The 27160-nt window shown below is 49.6% G+C and overlaps 1 protein-coding gene across 2 annotated transcripts in view; it reads left to right on the top strand.

The window, feature by feature from the left end:
- The first annotated feature begins 5788 nt into the window (after positions 1 to 5788).
- Positions 5789 to 27160, top strand: part of LOC138675791 (C-terminal-binding protein 2) — a 35378-nt gene continuing 14006 nt past the window's right edge. Inside the window, exons 1-3 of one of the 2 annotated variants that reach the window (XM_069764318.1) lie at positions 5789 to 5863; positions 8785 to 8848; positions 11465 to 11619. In XM_069764318.1, coding sequence (XP_069620419.1) covers positions 8806 to 8848; positions 11465 to 11619 — 198 coding nt within the window. In that variant the 5' untranslated portion in view covers positions 5789 to 5863; positions 8785 to 8805. Of the gene's footprint in view, positions 5864 to 8784; positions 8855 to 11464; positions 11620 to 27160 lie in introns of both variants that reach the window. The other variant, XM_069764319.1, reaches the window with a different exon arrangement.

Here is a 27160-nt window from a genome sequence, read left to right as displayed (position 1 = left end):
AGGAGATGGCTGTGGTGAAGATGATGACCCGGCTACAGAAAGGAGATGTCTATGATGAAGATGGTGACCCGGCTACAGAGACGAGATGGCTGTAGCAAAGATGGCGACTCGGCTGCAGAGAGGAGATGACTGTGGTGAAGATGGTGATCTGGCTGCAGAGAAGAGATGGCTGTAGCAAAGATGGCGACTCGGCTGCAGAGAGGAGATGGCTGTGGCGAAGATGGAGACCCAGCTGCAGAGAGGAGATGGCTGTGGCGAAGATGGCGACCCGGCTACAGAAAGGAGATGGCTGTGGCAAAGATGGCGACCCAGTTGCAGAGAGGAGATGACTATGGTGAAGATGATCTGGCTGCTGAGAAGAGATGGCTGTAGCGAAGATGGCGACCCAGCTGTAGCGAAGATGGCGAGTCGGCTGCTGAGAGGAAATGACTGTGGCGAATGTGACGACCCAGCTACAGAGAGGATATAGCTGCGGCAAAGATGGCAACCCAGCTGCAGCTCCAGCTGTCTCTGGTGAAGATGGTGACCCGGCTGCAGATAGGAGATAGCTGTGGGGAGGATGGTGACCTGGCTGGAGGGAGGAGATAGCGGTAGCAAAGATGGCGAACCGGCTGCAGAGAGGAGATGGCTGTGGTGAAGATGGTGATGCTGTTGCAGAGATGAGATGACTGTGGCGATTGTGGTGATCCGGCTACAGAGAGGAGATTGCTGTGGCGAAGATGGTGACCCGGCTGCAGAGAGGAGATGGCTGTGGTGAAGATGGCGACCTGGCTACAGAAAGGAGATGACTGTGGTGAAGAGGGTGACGTGGCTGCAGAGAGATGACTGTGGCGAATGTGGTGACCTGGCGATACAGAGGAAATGGCTGTGATGAAGATGGCTACCTGGCTGCAGAGAGGAGATGGCTGTGGCAACGATGGCGATTCGGCTGCAGAGAGGAGATGGCTGTGGTGAAGATGGTGACCCTGGCTGCAGATAGGAGATGGCTGTGGTGAAGATGGTGATGCTGTTGCAGAGATGAGATGACTGTGGCGATTGTGGTGATCCGGCTACAGAGAGGAGATGGCTGTGGCGAAGATGGTGACCCGGCTGCAGAGAGGAGATGGCTGTAGTGAAGATGGCGACCTGGCTGCAGTGAAGATGGCGACTCGGCTACAGAGAGGAGATGGTTGTGGCGAAAATGGCGATCCAGCTGCAGAGAGGAGATGGCTGTAGCGAAGATGGCGACCTGGCTGTAGAGAGGAAATGGCTGTGCTGAAGATGGTGACCCCGGCTGCAGATAGGAGATGTCTGTGATGAAGATGGTAAATCGACTACAGAGATGAGATGGCTGTAGCGAAGATGGCGACCCGACTGCAGAGAGGAGATGGCTGTGGCGAAGATGACGACCCAGCTGCAGAGAGGATATGGATGTAGCGAAGATGGCGACCCGGCTACAGAAAGGAGATGGCTGTGGCGAAGATGGCGACCCAGTTGCAGAGAGGAGATGACTGTGGTGAAGATGGTGATCTGGCTGCAGAGAAGAGATGGCTGTAGCGAAGATGGTGACCCGGCTGTAGCGAAGATGGCGAGTCGGCTGCTGAGAGGAAATGACTGTGGCGAATGTGACGACCCGGCTACAGAGAGGACATGGCTGCGGCGAAGATGGCAACTCAGCTGCAGAGAGGCGATGTCTCTGGTGAAGATGGTGACCCGGCTGCAGAGAGGAGATGGCTGTAGTGAAGATGGTGAACCGGCTGTAGTGAAGATGGCGACTCCGCTGCAGAGAAGAGATATGTGGCGAATGTGACAACCCGGCTACAGAGAGGACACGGCTGTAGCGAAGATGGCAACTCAGCTACAGAGAGGAGATGACTGTGGTGAAGATGGTGATCTGGCTGCAGAGAAGAGATGGCTGTAGCAAAGAAAGCGACCCGGCTGTAGGGAAGATGGCGAGTCAGCTGCTGAGAGAAAATGACTGTGGCGAATGTGACGACCCGGCTACAGAGAGGACATAGCTGCGGCGAAGATGGCAACCCAGCTGCAGAGGGGTGATGTCTCTGGTGAAGATGGTGACCCGGCTGCAGAGAGGAGATGGCTGTAGTGAAGATGGCGACCCTGCTGTAGTGAAGATGGCGACTCCACTGCAGAGAGGAGATGACTGTGGCGAAGATGTTGACCCGGCTGCAGAGAGGAAATGGCTGTGGTGAAAATGGTGACCCGGTTGCAGAGAGGAGATAACTGTGGCGGAGATGGCGACCCGGTGCAGAGAGGACACAACTGTGGTGAAGATGGCGATCATGCTGCAGAGAGGAGATGATTGTGGTAAAGATGGCAACCTGGCTGCAGAGAGATGGCTGTGGTGAAGATGCGTAGCGTGGGTGTAGCTGCAAGACAGAAGAGAAGCAGCAGACCAGGCCTAAGATGTGATGAGTAAATCCCAGACTGTCTGGGCTGAAGATAGATTCGGCGTTGGAATGAGCATGTGAAAGGAAGGCTTGTTTCTCACCAGAGAAGACAGAATCACAGCTTTGCAGGAGGAAGTTTGCCTTAGGTACAGTGAAAAGTAGCTGCACTGCAACAAAGTGACAAGTGGCCCTGAGATACTGTTCAGAGTGGCTGCCATCTTGTGGGAGACCGCTGTGATGCACATGTTCCACCGTTTACACTGTTGTTGGTAATGTTGCAAGTAGTGTGCCCCTCTGTGGAAAGACCGTGAACTGAGTAATTCAAATATGTTTATTTTTCCTGTACACCGTAAAAGGTTTTGATGACTGCATTTTACCGCCTTGTGTCCGTTTGCCCTATTATCTGCACCAGCTAAAGGAGAGCAGAGCTTTATGGCCTCTAGTCACCTAAGGGCTCATTCAGAGGTCAGTTTCTCATGTGTGAGTTCTATTAGCATTTTTGGCGGATAAAACTGCAGCGCCCCCAAGGGCTAGGGGTTACTCGGATCCGGGCCCTTCCTCTATAGTCAGTGGGGATGGCATGGTGGCTGACCCGGTCCGTGGCCCTAGGGGAACGTCCGCTGTAAATTGTGGGGGAAAGGTCTTTAAAGGGATAATGTTCGTGACTCCACCTGTGGTATTCAGTCAGGGTGACCGATGCTACTTAGGGGTCCGCTGGGGTGATTTTATGGTAGCTAGATGGTATACCTTCCCACAGGTGAAGTATGTCCCCAGGGCTTCCCAGTGTGTAGAGTCCGGCCGGTCTGAAGGCAAATCCAGAGTCCCCTTATCCAGGTGGAATTCAATAGCCTTCCTCTAGCGCCTGGGCGTTGTAGTACCTCCCTGCTGAGCAACTCGGTAAGGTCCTCACAATTATTGTAGATGTTAAGTCTCTTCTCTCTGTCCCCCTGACGGATAGGACAAACCCGTATGACTTGTGGCCTGAGGCTTTTTGTAGGGACCCTAGAGATGCCCCAGCCCCCACAAGTTGCCACCATGCCTCCTGGGTATATGGTCGGGCAGCCAACGTGGAATCAACTGTCCTGCCAGTCTCTGAAGTAACGGCATAGAGATCCTTACTCCCTCGGGGTTCTGGCTACCGGTACTGCGCTTCAGAAGGAGGCAGCCTGCTTCTAGCTCGTCTCCCACTGATGTTCCTCTCTTGTTGCTATGACTTCGTTGCTCACTCACTGCAACACAATTCCTTTCATGTCTTTTCTTAGGATGCTGCTGCATGGGATGCAGGCGCAGCTCCGTGTACCTTCGTCTTCCACAGGCCGCAGTCTGGAGTTGGCTGGAACCCACTCCAACCAGCCTCCGCCAAACTCGGTCGGGACTCACTGACTATCTCCTTCTCCCTCCAGTCAGCTTCTGTCTCACTTCCTAACCAACCCACCAGTTTTACCTAAGTGTGAGGAGTGCCCTAGTAGATAGAAGCATGGCTCCCCCTGGCGGACTGGAGTGTGAAGTGTGTTTTGTGGTTGTGATACCTGGACAGAAGGTCTCCTTCATTGCCTTCAGACGTAACATCACTCCCCCTGGTGGAAGAGCAACATTACTGCAACGACCAGGACTCTGGGGCGCTGCAAAACTCATACTCATTGTATTCTATCGGACTTATCACATATATGTGCAATTATGTTTGAATGAGTGTCTGCACAAAATCATGGAGACTTGTACGATTGTGATCAGTCACCAGTGCAAATCTATGGGTGTGTGAAAGAATCGGACAGCACTCAAATGCAATCCGCGGGCTGTCAGATTGTCAGGTTTGTTCTATAGGAGGAGTTAGAAAAAGATTTTCATACGTAAAAAAAAAAATGATGAAACTTGGATGGTAAAAACTGACACACCTACCAAACATTGATGAAAATTGGTCCATTCCTTGCATTCAAGAAAAATCTTTTATGTCTGAATGAGCGCTAACAGCGTGACTGTGCATATGTGCGTGTAGCATATATGAAACTTATACCCAAGCAATGTTGGAGCTGAAACAGGTATATGACTGGAATATTGAGCGTATGATGCTAGGGTCCTTTACATTACATGATTGCAATAGTTAAATAACAGCTGATCAGGCTTTTCTTTATGGCTCTGTGCAGACTGTAAGGTTTTGGTGCGTTTTTGACCCTGTATATTTTCGCTGCATCAGAAATGCAGTGTCTTACACTTCCTGGAAAGTGGATTGGATTTATAGAGATCTCCTGCCCACTGTGCTTCTTATTAAGGGTATGTGCACACGTTGCGGATTCTCTGCGGATCCGCAGCGTTTTTTGAGGTACAATGTAAATCAATGAGAGAAAAAAAAGCTGTGCACACTTTGCGGAAAATCTGCTGCGGAAACGCTGCGGTTTAAAACAAGTAGCATGTCACTTCTTTTTTGCGGATCTGCAGCATTTTTGTACCCATTCCATTATAGAAATCACGTGCTGACCACCGTTCTTCGAAACTGTAAAATCTATTCAAAATGTTAAAAATAATCTCTTTATACCCGCCTGGCCCTCGCGACATCTCTGAAATTCTGCACAAGCGCGTGAAATGTGAGGCAAGTGCAGTGACCTTGCATGCGCATGCACAGAATGCCTCAATCTTAAAGGGGTTGTGCACTACTAGGACAACCCCTTCTTGATCAAACTATTTGGCCCCCATAAAATAATAAAGCCTATACTCACCTCCATTGCTGGCACCGTTACCGCGGTGTCAGCACTCGCTCTCCCGCCGTGTTGTGACACATGACCCCGGCGCTCAATCAGCGCTGGCATCGCTGTTTCCGGCTTCAGACAAATCGAACGTGAAGAAGTCCGGGTTGCAGCTGATCTCTGACTTCCTCTTGATGTTCAATTTGTCATGGACGACGTCTTTAAAGGGACTCTGTCACCTGAATTTGGCGGGACTGGTTTTGGGTCATATGGGCGGAGTTTTCGGGTGTTTGATTCACCCTTTCCTTACCCGCTGGCTGCATGCTGGCCGCCCATATGACCGAAAACCGGTCCTGCCTAATTCAGGGGACAGGTTCCCTTTAAATTTATTGTGCTCTTAGAGCATAATAAGGGACGTAAGCTTATCTGCAAATCAAATTTTCAGGTAAAATACGCATAAATAAGCGAATTCCAGTGTTACCTGACCCGGCTCATCTGTAGAGTACAAATAAAAATAGCTCTGCTTTACTAGGAAAGGAAACCGAAATATAATTGCTCTTCCGTAGATTCAAGGCACTGACATTACTTACCAGAAGTTTCCGCTTGGTGGCGCTGCTGCACAATGAATTATACACTCACACCGCAGCGGAAAAGAATGAGCGCTAGAGGGCGTGCTAAAACAGCAAGGCCAGGTGCCGCTCTTTCCTTGCTCGTTCTCGTTGCTACCCCTGGCGGTCATTTCCTGTTTCCTGTGTGATTCGCTGCCGAGAGCGCGACAGGTCCGGTGGGGAGGAGAAGGTAATAAAAGAAAGCGGGTGTGCAGCTGGTGGTGACTCGGGGCTGCGCACTAGGGGGGTGCGCTGCTTACACGCTGCGTGGTCCTGCCGCGGAGCTCAGCTGTCCATGTAGCCCTGTGTGTGGGGAATGCCGGGCTCTCCGCTCCATCGTGCCCGGCGGTCCTCGGTCAGCGCGCCGAGTGGCCTCTGAGCCGGGTGGATCACTATGTAGGAGGCTTCCTGCCCGCAGAGCTCCTCGTGGCTGTAATGGGGACTGTGAGGTGCTCGCACTGCTGCCTATGGGTGGCATACCCCAGGGATGGATCCACACCTCCCAGCGGTGCCTTGTAATGTGCCTGTGGTGGGACCCCCATAATGCACCATACACTGTGTATCTGAGAGCAGTGTCTATTATTCCCTGTTATCAGCCACATAAGTCATCCTGTAATGTAGTAGTTCAGGACATCACAATCCTGTTTCCCATTGCCCTATGTTGCGGTGAGAACCTGTGCGGTGGTAACGGCTCGTGTCAGTGACAGCCATGTTCTCCGCCTCCAGTCACTCTTTGGTAATCTTTCCACATGTCACACCTGTCCAGAACTTTTGTACCCCTACATATTCTAAGCCTCAGGTCCAAGTCAGATAAGATGACGCGTCAGATCACAATTGGACCGATATTGGTCTATAGAGCCGAGCACAAGTCCTCTGAAAAAAATCTCCACGTACCCTAGTTTGATCCAATATTCGGATCGCACTCGGCCATGCAGTATTCCATGGATACCATCAGACTGCACTCGGATGACATCCGATTTCCACAACATTTTTTCTCTAATCTTTTCCTAATCTGATCATTCTGATTTGCACAGTGATCTCCAACACGAATGGATGGTCGTCTGCACCCAGCCTTAGACTGCTCTTTTGTTAGGTGCTAGGCTGGCACGCACCGCCGTTTGCCTGCATAGAAGGGCATCGTGTGCTGCAGTTTAATTTACAGAAGGACACTGTAAAACTCCCCTGCCAGTCAGTTGCTGGCACGTGCTGCTCTATCTGATGTAGTGGAATTACTTCAGGGGTAAATACTGACAAATAGTCATGTATCTGACACAAGAATAATATAAATTGAAACCAAGCCTTTATTGACGAGCTCAAAGGTTTGCCAATACTGTTCATGCCTAGCTGTCTATTATACACCCCCGTCCAGTGGTAGTGGGGGCCATTCTAACCACTTCAGTAGACTTTGCCGATTATATGGTGGGCATGTAGACGTCCCACCACCCATCATGTGTTCGCCATTGACTAATTGTTATAAATAAAGGCTGTGTTTGTATCACTAACCATTCTTATCCTTCAGACATTGAAGTCTCCGGTGGCGTCACTGTTAGATTGCCCATACACAAGGCGTTCATTGCTCGATCACACAGCGAAAGGATTCTTGGTGGGAACAAAACCATTGTTAAGATGGCGTTTTGTCCCCATACAGCGCCTTGTTCTCGGCAGCACATCCTGGGTTTGCTCAGGGAGATGTGCTGCCGAGAGCGATGACTGTGCGGACATAATCCAATCACACAAGGAACGAGCGATTTGCTCACTCATTGAGCGGTCGCCGACATGGTGACACAGAGGTCGAGAATCGGAAACACATTCTTACAGATGCTCACTTAATTTTCGGCAAAGGTTCATGTAGTTATAAGTTTCTGACTCACGGCGACCCCCCCTAAACCAATAATGCTGGGGGCCAGTCAGGTGATAATGGAGCTAGGGGGCCAGGCTGGGAAAGGGGGATTCCAAGTTATTCACTCCCTCTGCAAATTGTTCAAATGTGGATTGTGCTGTTGGTTCAGAGCAGATTTCGCCACCAAAACATTTGAAACATGGTGAAAATCCACAGCATTTCTGCAGCTGGATGAACCCATGAATTGTACTCAATCCACCTTCCATATACATTGCCAGTGGGGTTAAAGGTCCCTATATACATTGGACTGCTGTACCCGCCGACGTCTGCTGGTGTGGCTGACAATCTCATGGGAATTAGGCCACGTCACGTGTCGAGGGGGAATATGGATCTGGCATGTTCAATTGCAGACTTGAGATTCTTTTTAACCACGGTATGCCACCACCAGAAATGTCTGATAGAGGTGCTCTCATAGAGAACACAAGAGCACCTGGCAGTCTGGCGGAATACCTGCCCACTGAACCAGCTGACCGCTAGTTAAAGCGTATAGGGGCTTTGCTCACTTTACATTGTGAGGTGAATGGGAAAAGTGAAGTCCCGTCTATTGACATCTGCTTGGTAGCAGTAGATGTGATGTCCTCTGACCCCCTCACCTCTGCGGATGTGGAGTTATACTAACAGGGGCCAAACCTCCGACTCCTCAATTTCCATGACTCCGACTCCACAGCCCTGCTTACTAACCCTGGCGGCTGGCCGCATGCTGGATGTCCGACCAGGAACCCTCATACTCTCTCCTGACATCTGGAGATGCCCAAAAAGCCACCACGTGCTTTAAATATCCATGCCTATGTCGACACTATGTACACGTATTGTTGGCAATCTTCAGTATTATTGTTTTCTAGCAATTATCGATTTTGAATAATTGGCCTCTTTATCACATCCCGGGATAATGAATTGGACAGGTAGGCCCTACGTGTATGTGCTGAAACAAAAGGAGAGGACATCCAATTATCCAGCACACCTAGGGGATAGACAGTGTAGTTGCTAAGGGGTCCCCAAAGGAGAGGTAAGCGCCTCGGGTTGGGCTGGTTGTTTTGCTGCTTGATGCCAGGTGTTAGATCAGTCCCTTGGGGCGGCGTACCCTGTGCCTGGGCGCGTAGCTAAGAAGCCGCGCACTAGTGTAAGTGAATCCTGAGCTCTCGCGGAGGATTGTTTTCATGCTCCCTTTTGTTCTGTCTGAATGCTAATAACATTTCTCCATTTGTTTCCAGGCGGTTTTTAAGGCCAGAATCATGGACAAGCACAAAGTAAAGAGACAACGCCTGGATCGAATCTGTGAGGGTTAGAAGCATAATTGGGAGCTGGCAGGGACCTGTGGTTCTAGCAGGCCATTGTCTAACACATGCCCCAGTGGCCTATAGTCATGTATCACTTGATATAGAAAGTACAGGCTCGTGGTTTTCTTTGTACAGAATCAAGACCATTTCTAAATGATGTTTAACCTTGCCTTAGATATAGCCTTGGGCTTTTGTATCCTCTAGCCCTGTACAAGTGTTCGTATTAAAGGGAGTCTTCCACACTAAACGACTGTCCAAACAAAGCTCTGTGCAGCCTTAGCATGGCCGAGCAGTTTACTTCTCGATTTAGCTCTAGCCTTACCCTTCTCCTGTAAATCTACAGCTGTCAATCAAGGAAGGGGAGGGTGGAGATAGAAAACAAATCGGTTGGAAGGTGCTCTGTGAACTGTTTGGCCGCACCAAGGGTGCACTGAGTGCCTGTGTTTGGTTTGAACAGTCTTTGTGCTGACACTCCATTTATAGTCATGGGACTCGGAGCCACGACCATGTGTCGTAATATTATTCCTCCTGGTCTATCCTAAGTACATAACCTTTTTTCCTTCCTGTAGGTCACTCTATTTCATCAGATCTTTACATTTAAAGTGAACCTGCCAGCTGATACATGCTGACCAATCAGTGGGCAGCATGGCTCCGGCACTGGCTGTATGCACTCAGCCAGGTATGTTTGACTCTGACATTCCAGGCACCGGGGCCATGCTGTAGACTGCTATACGTGCCCGTATAGTCAGAGACCTGCCAGTCCAGGGCAGCAGGCAGGGAGACGTCGCCGGGGACCCACATGTCCGACTAATCTGCTAATAAAGTATGTTTCCCTCTGAAATGCCGCAGCGTTTCAGAGTCAAAACATAACTGGCTGCATTTATCAGCTGACAGGTTCTCTTTATTTTTCTTCTGTGTATTACAGCAGTAGTTTGGTTTTCTATCATAACTTAGAAATTAAAATTAGTTTCCAACATGACTAAAAACAGGTACTTCCTGGTTCTGTGCAGTCACATGGGTGATCACATGAGTTGTGGATCATGTGAAGCCGTGCAATCATGTACTGGTAGGAAGGAGTAGTACTCCATCACATGATCACAGCGCTGCTGAGGGGCGCCATGTTGAACACCACGTGATGGCACAGAACGCTTTACAGCATTGCTGAGAGGCGCCATGTTGAACACCACGTGATGGCACAGAGCGCTTTACAGCACTGCTGAGAGGCACCATGTGATGGCACAGAGCGCTTTACAGCACTGCTGAGAGGCACCATGTGATGGCACAGAGCGCTTTACAGCACTGCTGAGAGGCACCATGTGAAACACCACGTGATGGCACAGAACGCTTTACAGCACTGCTGAGGGGCACCATGTGATGGCACAGAGCGCTTTACAGCACTGCTGAGAGGCACCATGTTGAACACCACGTGATGGCACAGAGCGCTTTACTGCACTGCTGAGAGGCACCATGTGATGGCACAGAACGCTTTACAGCATTGCTGAGAGGCACCATGTGATGGCACAGAGCGCTTTACAGCATTGCTGAGAGGCACCATGTGATGGCACAGAGCGCTTTACAGCATTGCTGAGAGGCGCCATGTTGAACACGTGATGGCACAGAGCGCTTTACTGCACTGCTGAGAGGCACCATGTGATGGCACAGAACGCTTTACAGCATTGCTGAGAGGCACCATGTGATGGCACAGAGCGCTTTACAGCATTGCTGAGAGGCGCCATGTTGAACACGTGATGGCACAGAGCGCTTTACAGCACTGCTGAGAGGCGCCATGTGGAACACCACGTGATGGCACAGAGCGCTTTACAGCACTGCTGAGAGGCACCATGTGATGGCACAGAGCGCTTTACAGCACTGTTGAGCGGCACCATGTGATGGCACAGAGCGCTTTACAGCACTGCTGAGAGGCACCATGTGATGGCACAGAACGCTTTACAGCACTGCTGAGAGGCACCATGTGATGGCACAGAGCGCTTTACAGCACTGCTGAGAGGCACCATGTGATGGCACAGAGCGCTTTATAGCACTGCTGAGAGGCACCATGTGAAACACCACGTGATGGCACAGAACGCTTTACAGCACTGCTGAGGGGCACCATGTGATGGCACAGAGCGCTTTACAGTGATTTAAACACAATCCAAATGAAAAAGTGGTTTAATATCAACATGGTTGAGTCCATCTGATTCCTTCCTTATTTGTGGTCGTGTCCTGGGGAAGGAGTCAGATGGACTCTGAAACGCGTTGACATTAAACCGCTTTTTCCTGAGATCACTTGGATTGTGTTTAAATTGGCAACACAGATGATAAATCCTCTCTACCCAGGTTCTCGTTACAGGCATAATCCTGCTGCCCTCATTTCCATCTCAGTGGTTGAGTGGGTTTGGGGACCTCACTTCTACAGATATTACATTAGGTCCATATAAACTATAATATGGTGTTCGTGGATAGACCTAAAATTGATGTGTTCTGCGATGTTTTGCATATTTGGTTTGATTAAAGCCTGAAAAAATAATCAAATTGCAGATTTTGTGTAGAAGCAATTATAGTTTGACAGCCACTTATATTTGGAGAAGATCTTTACTGATTTGTTTTTGTTCAGGTATTCGGCCGCCGATTCTGAATGGTCCAATGCCTGTCCGTCCATTGGTGGCCCTTCTGGATGGAAGGGATTGCACGGTTGAGATGCCTATATTGAAGGATGTTGCTACAGTAGCATTCTGTGATGCTCAGTCTACACAAGAAATCCACGAGAAAGTAAGTCTTTAGAAGTTCTGTATTAGTTTTTGCTGATTTCAGAACATATTTTTGAAGTGGATGAACTTCTCTGAATATTTTAGCAGTGTCTACAGATACAGCTGCCTCAAGCCCACCTGTGTGGGAATATTAGGAAATCCATGTTTTGCTAGTGTTGGAAACTTGCCAACAGCAACCTTTGGTACTCCAGCTATTGTGAAACTGCATCTCTCAAGCATTCCAAGACAGCCACTGGTTGTCAGGAGACTTCCAGGGTATGATGGGAGTTGTAGTTTCGCAGCAGCTGGAATGCCAAATATTGCTTTTCCCTGCTTAAACCTTTTCAACCTTTTCAGGGGGAACCTGTTTTCACCATTATGATTGGGCCAAATGTAAAAATTCTGACCAATGTCGCTTTGTGTTAATAACTCATGAACTCTTCAATGTATCCCACTGATTCTGAGACAGTTTGTACTTCATGCCAGTGGTGTAATTTGTTAGATATGAATTGCATTTATTTGTGAAATAAATGTAAATTTGGCGGAAATTGTAAGGGTAAAAAGTTGACCAGCAGCTTCTCATTTTTACAACAAAATTTACAAAACCATTTTTTTTAAGTTCCTCATCGCATCTGATGTCACTTTGAGGGGCCTTTATGACAGAAAATACCCCAAATTGACACCATTCTAAAAACTGCACCCCTCAAGGTGCTCAAAACCACATTCAAGAAGTTTATTAGCCCTTCAGGTGCTTCACAGGAACTGAAGTAATGTGAAATTTTACTTTAGACGCAATTTTTTTTTTTTTATTTTCACAAGAGTAACAGAAGAAAATGCACCATACAATTTTTTGACCAATTTCTTCTGAGTGCGCTAATACTCCATATGTGGGAAAAAAAACTGTTTGGGCACACGGCAGGTCTTGGAAGGGAAGAAGCACAATTTGACTTTGCTGGAATCATTAACGGACCTCATGTTCTGTTTGGAGAGCCCCTGATGTGCCTAAAAAGTCGAACCCCCCAAATGACCCATTTTGGAAACTAGACCCCCTCAAGGATTGTATCTAGATGTGTGGCGAGCATCTTGATCCCCCAGGTGCTTCACAGAAGTTTATAATGTTGACCTATGAAAATAAAAAAAAAATCACATTTCTTAAGCTACTTTCACACTAGCGTCGGAATCTCCCCGTCGCGATGCGTCGGGGAGAGATTCCAAAGCTAGCGTTTAACGTACTGCACAATGGAGGCAGCGGATGCATTTCTCCGGCGCATCCGCTGCCCCATTGTAAGGTGCGGGGAGGTGGGGGCGGAGTTCCGGCCGCGCATGCGCGGTCGGAAGAAGCGGTCCGTCAGGAGCAAAAAACGTTACATGTAGCGTTTTTTGCTCCCGACGGTACGCAAATGCACGACGCATCCGTCGCTCGACGTATGCGACGTGTGGCAATCCGTCGCAAATGCGTCGTCAATACAAGTCTATGGGGAAAAAACGCATCCTGCAAGCACTTTTGCAGGATGCGTTTTTTCTGCAAAACGACGCATTGTGACGGATTGCAGAAAACGCTAGTGTGAAAGTAGCCTAATTCGCTTGATTCAGGGACACAGGTAACAATGGATGTATGCTGTTGTCGCTACAAGGCAAAAAAAAGTGTTGGCTCCTCCTCAGTAGGGTACACCCACTGACTGGCACAAAACATAATCGGTTTTAACTCCGTGTCATTAGGAGGCAGACCTGAATCTGATCCCAGATCCGTTCTTTCTTGTGTGTTATTAATTCTACATCCTCCAGGATGTCTTCAGTATCCCACTCCTCCCCAGAGTCCGATCTAGATTCCCAGTTAGAATCTGATCCCGACACAGACCAATCTTCCAAGCTCCAGGATATGGCCGACAGCCTTATATCGGCAGGTAATCAAACTATCAATATTAAGGACGAGAAGTGCCCAACCCCGGATCACTCTGTCTCATTCAAAAAGGCAAAATGCCCTCCCCGGGTTTTTTCTAATCACAAGGAGTCTGAGGGAATCTTTGTCAAATAGTGGGAGCACCCAGAAAATCGCTTCTCAGGTAGAAGGCAGTTGGATATCTTGTCTCTCTTTGGTCCTGATTTCCTCAACAAATGGGTAGAATACATGTCTGTGGACCTCCCAGTCTCTTCCCTGTCCGCTTAAACTGTCCTGTCACTCCCTGATGGTTCCTTCCTCAAGGATGCCACTGACAGATCGAAGCCTTAGCCAAGTCTGCCTTTGAGACTGCTGGTGCTTCTGTCCCCCCTTCGCTTCTTCATGGCTAGCCAAGTCTGTTTCCACCTGGGGAAAAATTTATTTGGCTGGGCATTTTATCAGCTGCCTCACCGGACAAACTGGTGGATCATGCGGATTAGATAGCCCGCACAGGTAAATATTTGCTCCATGCGTCTTTGGAAGCAGCCAACTGCTTGTTGTTGCTTGCAATATTGTAGCCATACGCAGAATCCTCTGGCTCAAATCCTGGAATGCTGACCCAACGTCCAAGAAGTCCCTCACAAATCTCCCCTTCCAGGGATCACGTCTACTTGGGTCTAAGCTGGATCAGAGCATCTCGAATGCGACCAGCGTTGAGTATCTCTCTTCTCCAGAATAAGCCTAAACACGTTTTACCAGAAGACGTTCTTTTCAGTTTTGCCCCTTTGATCACTTCTTCTCCGAGACCTTCTGTCAGTGAGACCGGTCTCGTGCTCAGAGAGAAGGAAGCCGTCCTTCAAATTATCCCCAGCTGTTATGATGCGGTGGTCTAGGAGCAACATGGAACGAGCTCTGAAGGAAGTGGTAACTGTACTGACCGCAGTCCCTAAGCTCAACACAACACTAGAAGTAGCCGTGGAATGCTCCTAACTCTCCCTAGGCATCTCGTCACAGCCTAAGAGCTAACTACCCCTAAAGACAGAAGCAGGAAAACTATCTTGCCTCAGAGAAAATCCCCAAAGGATAGATTAGCCCCCCACAAATAATGACTGTGAGTGGAGAGGAAAAAGACATACACAGAATGAAACCAGGATGAGCACAGGAGGCCAGTCTAGCTTGATAGATAGGACAGGATGGAATACTGTGCGGTCAGTATAAAACACTACAAAAATCCACACAGAGTTTACAAAAAAAATCTCCACACCTGACTAAAGGTGTGGAGGGTAAATCTGCTTCCCAGAGCTTCCAGCAAGACAGAATTAATTCATACTGATAACGCTGGACAAACATAGAAAGCACTGAACGGATAAGTCCACAATCTGTGAACAGAAAAGCGCAAGCAAAAACTTAGCTTTGCTGAACTGGTCAGGATAACAGGGAAATCCAAAGAGATGTGAATCCAAACAGGAACCATTTACAAGTGGCACTGGCTGAAGAAAGAGCCAGGCATAAATAGCCGAGCATAAGAGACGATAAGTGGAGGCAGCTGATGACAGCTAACTCCAAGGAGCAGCCATACCACTTGAAACCACAAGAGGGAGCCCAAGAACCGAACGCACAAAAGTGCCACTTACAACCACCGGAGAAAGCCCAAGAGCGGAATTCACAACACCCAGCATGGCACCCAAAGGACCGCTCTGCCAAGTCCTCAGGGTTCCGTTTCAATAGATTCTCTTTTTCATGATGGATCACCCCACTTGGGAATCCTCTCGGGTGAGTGGCCACCTTCTTCTTTTCCGGAATGCGTGGCTCTAACTACTCAACGACGCCTGGGTCAGGGAGATTGTTACCACAGGTTACCCCAGAATGTTTACCAAGGTCATGGCGGTCATCATGGCAATTACCTGCTCCAAGGGGGTAGTAGTCATTCCCTATCTGGACGACCTCCTTATCAAGGGCCTGTCCTTCCGAGACTGTTGCAAAAGTGTTAAGATCACCCTGGACACTTTCCTGTCTAGGCTGGGTGATCAACACGGCGAAATAGTCTGATCCCGGGCCAGCTCCTGGTATTCCTAGGCACATACTGTTGGATACTGCTCATGCCAGAGTTGTTCTCCCAGAGAAAAAGATCTTGCCACTCCATCTGGAAATTTGTTCCCTAAGAAACCCACCCTCTCTCTCTCCGGCTCTTCATGAGAGATCTGGGTAAGATTATTGCCACGATGGAAGCTGACCCTTTCGCACAATTCCATACTAGCCCCTTCAGGTGGTCATTCTGTCACCTTTGGACAAAAGGATTTCTTCTCTGGATATCCCCATACTTTTGCCTCTTCAAGTGAGATAATCCTTGGCAATGTGGAGTCTCCCTCTACTTTCAGCATGGGAGATCATTCCTCCCTCTCCGTTGGCAAGTTGTCACAACAAATACCAGTTTCCTTGGATAGGGAATAGTCTTCCTTCACCGCATAGTCCAGGGTTGCTGGTAATTCTCGTGAAACTTCCTTTCCCTCAATCTCATGGAAATCAGAGCCATCTACCTTTCTCTTCTCCACTGGCAGGACCTGCTAGCGGACCGACCAGTCCGAATTCAATCCGACAAAGCCACGGCGGTGGCATATATAAACCATCAGGGCAGTGCACGCAGCTGGTCAGTCATGTTAAGTCTCTCGAATTCTAGCTTGGGCTAAGCGGCACGTGCTAGCAATATCAGCGGACAATATTCCAGGCATGGATAACTGGGATACCGACTTACTAAGTAGTCAGGGTCTCTTAGGCGAGTGGTCCCTCAAACCCTCTGTATTCAGAGATCTGTCTCGTGTACTCGTGATGTTCATCTGATAGTGTCTCGGATGAATCGCCAGGTCTCGTGACCCTCTGGAGATTGGTTATGATGCCCTGGTCATTCCATGGTCTCAGTTTCAACTTCCGTACCTCTTTCCACCCCTTCCCCTGATTCCCAGACTCGTCTAGAAGATCAAGGCGGAAGGTGTTCCAATCATTCCAGTGGCTCCAGACTTGCCCAAAAGAGCCTGGTATGCATAATTAGTCAACCTGCTTGCAGATGTACCCTTTAAACTCCCAGACCTACTTTCTCAGGGTCACCTCTTCCACGAGATTTCTCAGTGTCTCAATTTAATGGTATGACCATTGAAGGCACATTCCTGAGAGATGCAGGCTTCTCATACAGGCTTTGTCATACCGACCATGATCAGGGCGAGAAATCTCACGTCTTCATTCATTTATTATCGGTCTTGGAAGGCCTTCTTTTGATGGTGTGAAGAGTCGTACAGCTCCCGTTCTTTTTCCCTTCCATCTATCCTGACGTTCTTACAATCAGGGTTAGAGTCCTGGTTGTCTCTTAGTACTCTCAAGTGTCAGTTCTCCACACTCTCAATTCTCTTTCAACGAAATTTGGCTTCTCTTCCCCAGGTCAAGACCTTCCTTCAGGGCGTTGCTAGCACCTCCATATCTTTCCCCTGTGGACCAGTGGGTACTTAACCTAGTTTTGAGCGTTTATGAGGGATCAGCTTCAGGACATCTCGGTTTCTCTTCTCTCTTGGAAGGTTGCCTTTTCTTTATCGCCTCTCATTGGGGGACACAGGAACCATGGGTGTATGCTGCTGCCACTAGGAGGCTGACACTATGCAAATAAAAAGTTAGCTCCTCCTCTGCAGTGTACACCCCACCGACTGGCATTATACTCTTCAGTTTAGCTTAGTGTCAGTAGGAGGTGGACACGGGTCTTTCATTAGACCCTTATCTACCTCAATGTGCGTCGTTTCTTTTCAGGTTTTTCTGGAAGGATACAGGGTGAACAGTCACACCTGTAGTCCCACAAGGTGGACTATGAGTACGGCGTGTACTGCCACCCCGTATCCTCGTAGATTCCACAGCAGGACCAAGAGCCTAGCACACAAACGTGCTCAGAAGTCCGGTCCTGGCTCCATCCCCCACCCACTCGCCCACCAGAGCCTGTCGGTTGGAGGAGACGAGGACGTCCATCAGCTCCCTGGACGTCTGATATCTTCCCCGGATTGAGGTTAGTAAGGACGGCGTGGGATGTTTTAGGTGAGTATTCCTAGCCCCGGGGTCCCTTGGTTTTCCCTTTTTCTTGGCATTTCCAGGCCATCTTTTTCCCTGGCCTGCTGTCCTAAAGGGGTCCTGGGAATCGCAGATTGCCGCTTTCGCAGCACTTTCCGGGGTTCTTTCCAGCGCGGCTGGCTTTAAAGCTGATATTTTCCTGCGACCGCATGGGGCTTCGCCGCGTCCCGCTCCGGTGGTCGCCACCTTCCTAATTTAGGGCTCCGGCGGCAGCGCTTCTCCCTGCTATGCGGCGACTTTGCTGGCTGCCGCGCCACTCTGCACCTCCCAGCCGAGCAGCGCCGTCACCGTGGCTTTAACCCGGCGGTTGTCGGCTCCGGCGGCAGTGCTTTTCCCCCTTGCTGAGGCGACTAAGCAGGTCGTCGCGCCGTTCACTAGAGGCCTCATCCTCCTGCCGGGCAGCGCCGTCGCCGCGGCTTTACCTCGGCGCCGCGGATTTACCCCGGCGGTCGTCGGCTCCTAATCTAGGCCCCGGCTTCCCCTGGGCCTACCTCCAGCGGCAGCGCTTCCCCCTTGCTGAGGCGACTTCGCTGCTGCGCCGCTCTCCAGAGGCCGCATCCTCCAGCCGGGCAGCGCCGGCGCCGCGGCCCCCCCCCCCCCCTCAGGCGGTCGCCGAGCTTTAACCTAGGTCCCGGCTTCTCCCGGGGCCTACTTCCGGCGGCTCCTCTCCGCCCACTTCCCCACTACTCGGCGGGCTTTTCTCCCGCCCGGCCATCGGCCCTCGGTGTTGCTCCGCCCACCGGCGCCATCTTAACTACACCCAGTGGACAAGTGCCTTAGCCCACGCACGCCTCTCTGTGCGCTGCAGTGGACTACTACGGGTATCAGATCCCTTCGGCTGCACCACTGCAGGATCCGCATTATATTCTAAGAGGATTTCTTCCCTGGGGGACCATCTTCAAGCTGTGTCCTGCGTCTGGAACTGCTTCGTCTGCGTGAGTAGCTGCACTGCAGACTGACACTCCCCTCTGCCCCCCCTGTCCCCTAACCTTCTGGCTTTTCTTCAGGGTCTTTTCTTTAAAAAAAAAAAAAAAAAAAAATGGCTACCTCTATGGGAGGCCGCTCTCGTCCTCTGTCAGGCCTGCAGCAATTCGATTGTTCCCACCGCCCAGGATCCCCCGGCCGCTCCACTCGAGAGTGATACCCCCACCCCAGGCTGGGTTTCCTCTCTGTCACAATCGGTGGCATATCTAACACGGGTGTCGCTAACTCTTGTGTCCGTGCTGGACCGATTACCCCTGCAGGCCCCCGCAGTAGCCAGCGGTCGCAGGAACCTCCGTCGGAGCCTTCCATTATAGGCCGCAAAAGGTCCAGACAGGAACGCCGGTCTGAGTCCTCTTTTCGCTCCATCTCACCACACGGTCCTTCTCTGCGGTTGACTTTCCCCCGGTCCTCCTCCCCTGAGTCAGGCGAGGCGTTCTCTGATGCGCCTTCGGAGGATGTTTCGGAGCTGGATTCGAACCAAATCGCTACCAGGAGGGATATGGTTCAGAATCTCATTGGAGCGATAAATCTAACCTGTGGCATCACGGAGTCCTCTACGGAACCCGCAGATCAGGCGGTTTCGTTTAGACGGGCTAAACCACCTTCAAAATTTTTTGCTCCTCACCCGGAATTCGAGGAGATTATGACCAGAGAAAGAGAGAACCTGACCAGACGCTTTGAGAGGAAAGCGACTTGGCGTTTTATATCATTTTTCTCCGCAGCTCATCGCTAATTGGACGGCTTCTCCGTCGGTGGATTCTCCGGTTTCCAGACTATTCGCCAACACGGTCCTCCCACTGTCCGGATGTGCATCTCTGAAGGATTCTAACGATAGAGTCATAGAATCCTTCGCAAAGTCAGCCTTTGAAGTGGCCTCAGCCAGTCTTTGCCCAGTCTTTGCTTCCACTGGGGTTTCAAAATCCATATCCAAATGGGCCAATCAGCTCCGTCAGGGCATTCTGGACGGGGTTCCTTCCGGACAGCTGGCGGAACTTGCCAACCAGATTTCTCATGCGGGGAATATCTGGTCTCAGCCTCCCTGGACGCCGCGTCTTGTGCGGCTCAGGCGTCCAGCAACGCGATTGCCATCCGCCGGTCCGTTTGGCTTAAGGCCTGGCAGGCGGACTTGTCCTCTAAAAAGTCCCTTACCAGCCTGCCTTTTTCAGGGGTCTCGTCCTTTTGGTTCTAAGCTGGACCAATTCATTAAGGACGCTACTGGGGGCACAAGCTCCCTTCTTCCCCAGGCCAAGCTTCGTCGCCCCCCTCCTAGACGTCAATTTTGGTCTTTTCGGCCTTTTTGTTGCTTCGCGGCATCAATCTCCTCCCAGCAGCAACAGAGGCCACAGGCACGTCAAGAGAAAAAGGCGGTATCCTTTAGGCCCACTCCTTCCTGGCGTCCTCGCCACTCCCAGGGTAGGTCCTCCAGGACTGTAAGAACCACCTCGGCCCGACTCTCGGCTAGTCGACAACCCACCTCCCCGACTGGGCGGCCGTCTCCTCTTCTTCAGGGACGTCTGGATCTCCTCAGTAGAGGACGCATGGGTCAGGGATGTTGTATCCTCGGGATACAAACTAGAGTTCGTTTCACGGCCCCGGGATCGTTTTTTCGAATCCCGACCTCCAAGAGATCCCGCTCCTAGTTCCGGGTTTCTTCGCAGCCATCACTTCTCTCCTCAAATTGCTGAGCAGGAGAGTTCGTCTGAAACACTTCAGGATGGAATCCCTTCGTTCAGTAATTGCTTCCATGGAGGCTCAGGAATTTCTGATTTTCAGGAACGCCTACCTCCACGTTCCGATATTCCCGGGACATCACCGATCCCTGTGCTTTGCAGTGCTTCAGGAACATTTTCAGTTCGTCGCCCTGCCATTCGGTCTTGCAACCGCCCCAAGAGTTTTCACGAAGATCATGGCTGCGCTGATGGCCATCTTGAGGGTCAGAAGCCTGGTTCTGTTTCCATACCTCGACGACCTCCTCATCAAGGCTCCCTGCTTTTCTCAGGCCCACGAAAGCCTGTCCATCGTTCTCGACACCCTAGTCCGTTTCGGGTGGCGGGTCAACCGGAAGAAGTCCTGCCTTATTCCTTCTCGGCGCATCATCTTTCTGGGCATGCGCTTCGACACTCGTCAGACGAAGATCTTCCCGAAGACTAGATCCATCCTTCGTCGGGACATACGCGTACTCCAGGGCCCTCGGTCTCCCTCCTTCCGGTCGGCCATGAAGGTTTTGGGGAAGATGCTAGCAACATTGGAAGCGATCCCATTCGCCCAATTTCACTCGCGACCTCTTCAGCAAGCCATCCTGTCTCAGTGGAACAGGTCCATCTTCTCCCTGGACCGCCCGATCCGACTCTCTCCCCAGGCCAAACAGTCTCTCAACTGGTGGCTCACGTCACCTCTCGTCTCCCAGGGCCGGTCCTTCCTTCCAGTTCCCTGGCAGGTGGTGATGACGGACGCCAGCCTGCTCGGCTGGGGTGTGGTGTTTCGCCACCTGACTGTACAGAGCCGCTGGTCGACGCAGGAGGCAACCTTGTCGATCAATGTCCTCGTGATCCGGGCCATTTTGTGTCCCTTCGTCTCAGGGGTCTTCCAATCCGAATCCAGACGGACAATGCCACGGCGGTGGCATATGTCAACCATCAAGGGGGGACTTGGAGCTCCTTGGCCGAGGTATCCAAGATCCTCCATTGGGCAGAGGCAACGGTTACAGTGATATCCGCGGTGCATATCCCCAGCGTGGGCAGTTGGGCCGCTGACTTCCTCAAACGCGAGGGCCTCGCGGCAGGGGAATGGTCCTTGCATCTGGAGGCCTTCCATCAGTTTTGTCTTCGATGGGGGACTCCGGATGTGGATCTCACGGCGTCTCGAATGAACAGGAAGGTTCCACAGTTCATCTCCAGGTCTCGCGATCCTCTCGCAGTGGGTGTCGACGCTCTGGCCATTCCTTGGTCACAGTTCGTGCTGCCCTACCTGTTCCCACCCCTTCCATTACTTCCCAAACTGTTAAAGAAGATCAAAGCGGAAGGGGTGCCGGTCATTCCAATCGGTGGCTGTTGAGACCGCAGTTATAAGAGCGTCCGGCCTTTCGGACCGGGTTATTCACACAATGATTCAGGCTCGGAAGCCTTCGTCTTCCAGGATCTACTATCGTACCTGGAAGGCATCTATGTCCTTTTCCCTGCCTTCCATTTTGGCCTTCCTTCAGGCAGGACTGGATTCGGGCCTGGCTCTTAGTTCCCTGAAGGGCCAGGTCTCTGCGCTTTCCATCCTTTTTCAGAAGACTTTAGCTTCCCGACCACAGGTTAAGACCTCTCTTCAGGAGTGGCCCACACTGTTCCTCCGTACAGGGCCCCTGTGGATTCATGGGATTTAAACCTGGTACTGGACGTTCTGAGAGTTTCCCCCTTTGAGCCCCTCAGGGAGATTCCCCTGTCAGTCCTATCTTGGAAGGTGGCCCTTCTTGTGGCCATCACCTCTATCCGCCGCGTTTCCGAGTTGGCGGCCCTGTCTTGCCGTTCTTGGTCATCCACCAGGACAAGGTGGTCTTCAGGCCTCCGCCTTCCTTTCTTCCCAAGGTGGTTTCCACCTCAACGAGGTGATCGTTCTTCCTTCCTTTTGTCCAGCTCCGACTCATCCTTTGGAGCGATCGTTGAACAAGCTGGACCTCGTCAAGGCAGTGAGGATCTACCTGGATAGAACGTCCGCTTTCCGGGAGACGGATTCTCCTTTTGTCATTCCTGATGGCCCGCGCAGAGACCAACAGGCTTCTTAGGCGACTATTGCTCGCTGGATCAGAACGGCAATTCTGGAGGCTTACCGGGTCAAGAACAGAGTGCCCCCTCCTGGGATCAAGGCTCACTCTACTCGGGCAGTCGGCGCCTCCTGGGCGGTGAACCACATGGCTTCCGCCCTACAGCTTTGCAAAGCGGCAACTTGGTCTTCCATCCACACGTTCGCCAAATTTTACAAGGTCCATATCTACGCTTCGGCGGATGCCAGCCTAGGCAGAAGGATCTGGCAGGCGGCAGTGGTGAGTCCTCGGACCTGATGGAAGTCTGTTTTTCCCGCCCTAGGGACTGCTTTGGGACGTCCCATAGTTCCTGTGTCCCCCAATGAGAGGCGATAAAGAAAACAGGATTTTTGGTTGCTTACCGTAAAATCTGTTTCTTGGAGCCTCCATTGGGGGACACAGCACCCTCCCAATGTTTCTCAGTTCTCTATTTTATGTTCTATGACTGTTCTCACGTTTACAGTTCTCAAGTTTGTGGTTATGGTTTTCAACCTTGTTATTTATCTCCTACTGCTTTCTCACTAACTGAAGAGTATAATGCCAGTCGGTGGGGTGTACACTGCAGAGGAGGAGCTAACTTTTTATTTGCATAGTGTCAGCCTCCTAGTGGCAGCAGCATACACCCATGGTTCCTGTGTCCCCCAATGGAGGCTCCAAGAAACAGATTTTACGGTAAGCAACCAAAAATCCTGTTTTTGTTTGCGAACACGTCCATCAGATGGGTCTCAGTTAGCGGCTCTCTTGCCGCTCCCGCTTCCTCATTTTCCATCAGGACAAAGTGGTCCTTTTTCCGTTGCCTTCCTTCTTCCCTAAGGTGGTATCCCTGTTCCATATTAACAAGGATATTGTCCTTCCTTCCTTCTGCCTGTCCCCCCTGTTCATCTCCTGGATAGGTCTCTCCGCAAACTGGACCTAGTCAGAGAGCTGCGTTTCTACCTTTCAAGAACAGCATTCTTTGTTCGTTATTCCTGATGGTCACCGGAGGGGACAACCTGCCTCCAATTCTATCTCCCGTTGGATCCGCTCTGTTATACTTATGTCAAGGATAGACCAACCCCTCCAGAAATGATGGCTCACTCCACTTATGTTGTGGAGGCCTCCTGGGCCGTGCGCCACCAGGCTTCTGCAACCCAGATTTGCAAAGCTGCTACCTGGTCATCTCCGATTACATTTGCAAGATTCAATAAGGTGCATACCTGTGCTTCGGCTGATGCTGGCCTAGGTAGAAAAATGATGCAAGCGGAGGTCGTCTGTTGCTCGACCTGATTTAAGCACTTTTTTTCTGTTCCCTCCCTTGGGATTTAAGGGAAGGATTTTTGATAATTACCGTAAAATCTCTTTCTTGAGGCCTTTGTTTGGGGATGCAACACCCTCCCTGGTTTTTGTGCCTATGTTGGGCATGTGTGTCTTGGTTGGGACTGTATGGCTATGTGCACACGTTGTGGATTTTGCTGTGGACGCTGCGGATCTGCAGGTGTTTTCCATGCGTTGTACAGTACCATGTAAATGTATGGAAAACAAAATCTGCGGATTTTGCAAAAACAGTGCGGAAAAATCCTCACACCAATCCACAACGTCTGCACATACCCTATATGTTTCTTGTTGCTTCTCCCACTGCTTTTTTCTTTAATACTGATGATCTTTGTGCCAGTCGTTGGGTGTACCCTGCTGAGGAGGAGCTAACTGTTTTTGCCTAGTGTCAGCCTCCTAGCGACAGCAGCATACACCCGTGGTTGCCTGTGTCCCCCAATGAGGGCTCCAAGAAAGAGATTTTACGGTAAGTACCAAAAATTTTTCACAGTTTTTTTTTTTTTCTTCACAAGGGTAACAGGAGAAATTGCACCATACAATTTGTTGTGCAGTTTACCCTGAGTACATTGATACTCCATATGTGGTCAAAAACTACTTCTGAGGCACAGTGGAAAGCTCAAAAGAAAAGACGCGCCATGTTGGAGTTCAGATGTTGCTGGAATGGTTTGAGAATGCCATGTCACATTGGCAGAACCCCTGATGTGCCAGAACTGCAGAAACCCCCAAGTGATGTGCAATGAGCATGTTGATACCACATGTGCCTCACAGAAATTTATACCATTGGGCGACGAATAAAGACTTACAATTTTACCGCTAAAATGTTTCAGCCCAAAATGTTTATTTTTTTAAGGGCTAATAGGAAAAAATGGACCCCACAGATTGTTGTGCAATTTCTCCTGAGAGCGCCAATACCCTACATGTAATCGGGAACTACTTTTAAGGCACAGTGCAAAACTCTGAACGGAAGGAGTGCCATACTATAGTGCAGGTTTTACTGTTATGGTTTGTGGGTGCCATGACCCTCTGGGAGAGTTCCTGAGGTGCCAAAACCACCCTTGATTTATATATTTTGCTATTTTTTTAAATTATTTATATGTACTTAGTCTCACTATGGAGCTTTGCTTTTTGCAGCTTTGATTGCAGTTATAAAGCAAAGCAATGCACAAGTATTTCTATGCTTTAGAACTGTCAGTTCAACACTGACACAAGTTAGATCATGCACTAACCAAGCATGCCCTTTTTTTTGGTATTGGTTACATGCCTGTTTGCCTGCATTGCCTTACCACCCACAATGACCCCACTGCCCCAAGCTAATGAGATCAGATTGCTTACTCATTATGTCATGTTGCTGTTGTGTATTGTTTCTTGATTATCACGGTTAGAGGGGTTGCACAGACCTGTAGTAGAAATGACCTGTCCTTAGGATAAGGCATACATACCTGATCGGTTGGCATCCGGCGCCCAGTATCCCAGCGATCAGCTGTTATCTGGTGCTGCACATATAAACATAGAACTGAGCTGAATAGTGCAGCTTCATTCAATGTGTAGCGGCTGCTGCCGAGTGCTGCAGATCAGATACAAGCGGCGTTCTCGGCAGCAGCCGCTGCACCTTGTATGGATGTATGCGTTTCAGATTTGTTCAGTGTTTACATCCTGCTACTACCGAAGCTAATAACCCGTGGAATGCCAGGAGTTGGACCTCTACTAGTTTGACATTAATGACCTATTTTGATCATGCATTCATCATCTATCCTATGGTCTTGATTGGGAAACCTTTAATGATGACATTTTCTCAAAATGAAATTAAATGAGTGTGAAATTATTGAAAAGAGTTGCAATGTCCTCATTATTTGCTGCTCCTCTCCTCTTCCCCTCACTGTCAGGGTACCTCAGGGTTCAGTCCTAGGCCTCCTCTTCTCCTTGTATACTGCCCCTACAGTACCATCTCTATGCTGATGGCACAATTATACACATTGTCTCCTGTTATCACCCCTGCATTGCTACAAAATATCAATGATTGTTTTTACACTGTCTCTAACATTGTCCTCCCTCTATCTAAAACTGAATCTGTCACAAACTGAACTCCTTGCATTACACTGTCTCACACACATTGTTGTCATTTCTGTGTGTGTTTCTACCTTTACTCTCCTGCAGCATTCCTACTGTCTTGGGGTTATATTTGACTAAGATCTTTTCCTTACTGTCTGCATCCGATCACTCATGTCACCTACACCTCCAACACATCTCTAGAATTCAGCCTTTTCTTAGCTTTGACTCTGCAAAACTTCCTGTGGCTCTCATTCATTCTCGTCTGGACTACTGCAACTCTTAACCCCTTAAGCCCCGAGGGTGGTTTGCACGTTAATGACCGGGCCAATTTTTACAATTCTGACCACTGTCCCTTTATGAGGTTATAACTCTGGAACGCTTCAACAGATCCCAGTGATTCTGACATTGTTTTCTCGGGACATATTGTACTTCATGATAGTGGTAAAAATTCTTTGATAGTACCTGCGTTTGTTTGTGAAAAAAACGGAAATTTGGCGAAAATTATGAAAATTTCGCAATTTTCCAACTTTGAATTTTTATGCAATTAAATCACAGAGATATATCACACAAAATACTTAATAAGTAACATTTCCCACATGTTTACTTTACATCAGCACAATTTTGGAACCAACATTTTTTTTTGTTAGGGAGTTATAAGGGTTAAAAGTTGACCAGCAATTTCTCATTTTTACAACACCATTTTTTTTTTAGGGACCACATCTCATTTGAAGTCATTTTGAGGGGTCTATATGATAGAAAATACCCAAGTGTGACACCATTCTAAAAACTGCACCCCTCAAGGTGCTCAAAACCATATTCAAGAAGTTTATTAACCCTTCTGGTGCTTCACAGGAATTTTTGGAATGTTTAAATAAAAATGAACATTTAACTTTTTTTCACAAAAAATTTACTTCAGCTCCAATTTGTTTTATTTTACCAAGGGTAACAGGAGAAAATGGACCCCAAAAGTTGTTGTACAATTTGTCCTGAGTACACCGATACCCCATATGTGGGGGTAAACCACTGTTTGGGCGCATGACAGAGCTCGGAAGCGAAGGAGCGCCATTTGACTTTTCAATGCAAAATTGACTGGAATCGAGATGGGACACCATGTTGCGTTTGGAGAGCCCCTGATGTGCCTAAACATTGAAACCCCCCATAAGTGACACCATTTTGGAAAGTAGACCCCCTAAGGAACTTATCTAGAGGTGTGGTGAGCACTTTGACCCACCAAGTGTTTCACAGACGTTTATAATGCAGAGCCGTAAAAATAAAACAAAAATTTTTTCCCACAAAAATTATTTTTTAGGCCCCAGTTTTGTATTTTCCCGAGGGTAAGAGGAGAAATTCGACCCCAAAAGTTGTTGTCCAATTTGTCCTGAGTGCGCTGATACCCCATATGTGGGGGGGAACCACTGTTTGGCTGCATGGGAGGGCTCGGAAGGGAAGGAG

This window comes from Ranitomeya imitator, chromosome 4 (genome assembly GCF_032444005.1).
Source record: "Ranitomeya imitator isolate aRanImi1 chromosome 4, aRanImi1.pri, whole genome shotgun sequence".
In the NCBI taxonomy this organism is placed as follows: Eukaryota; Metazoa; Chordata; class Amphibia; order Anura; family Dendrobatidae; genus Ranitomeya; species Ranitomeya imitator.
This window is presented reverse-complemented; position numbering and strand designations above follow the sequence as displayed.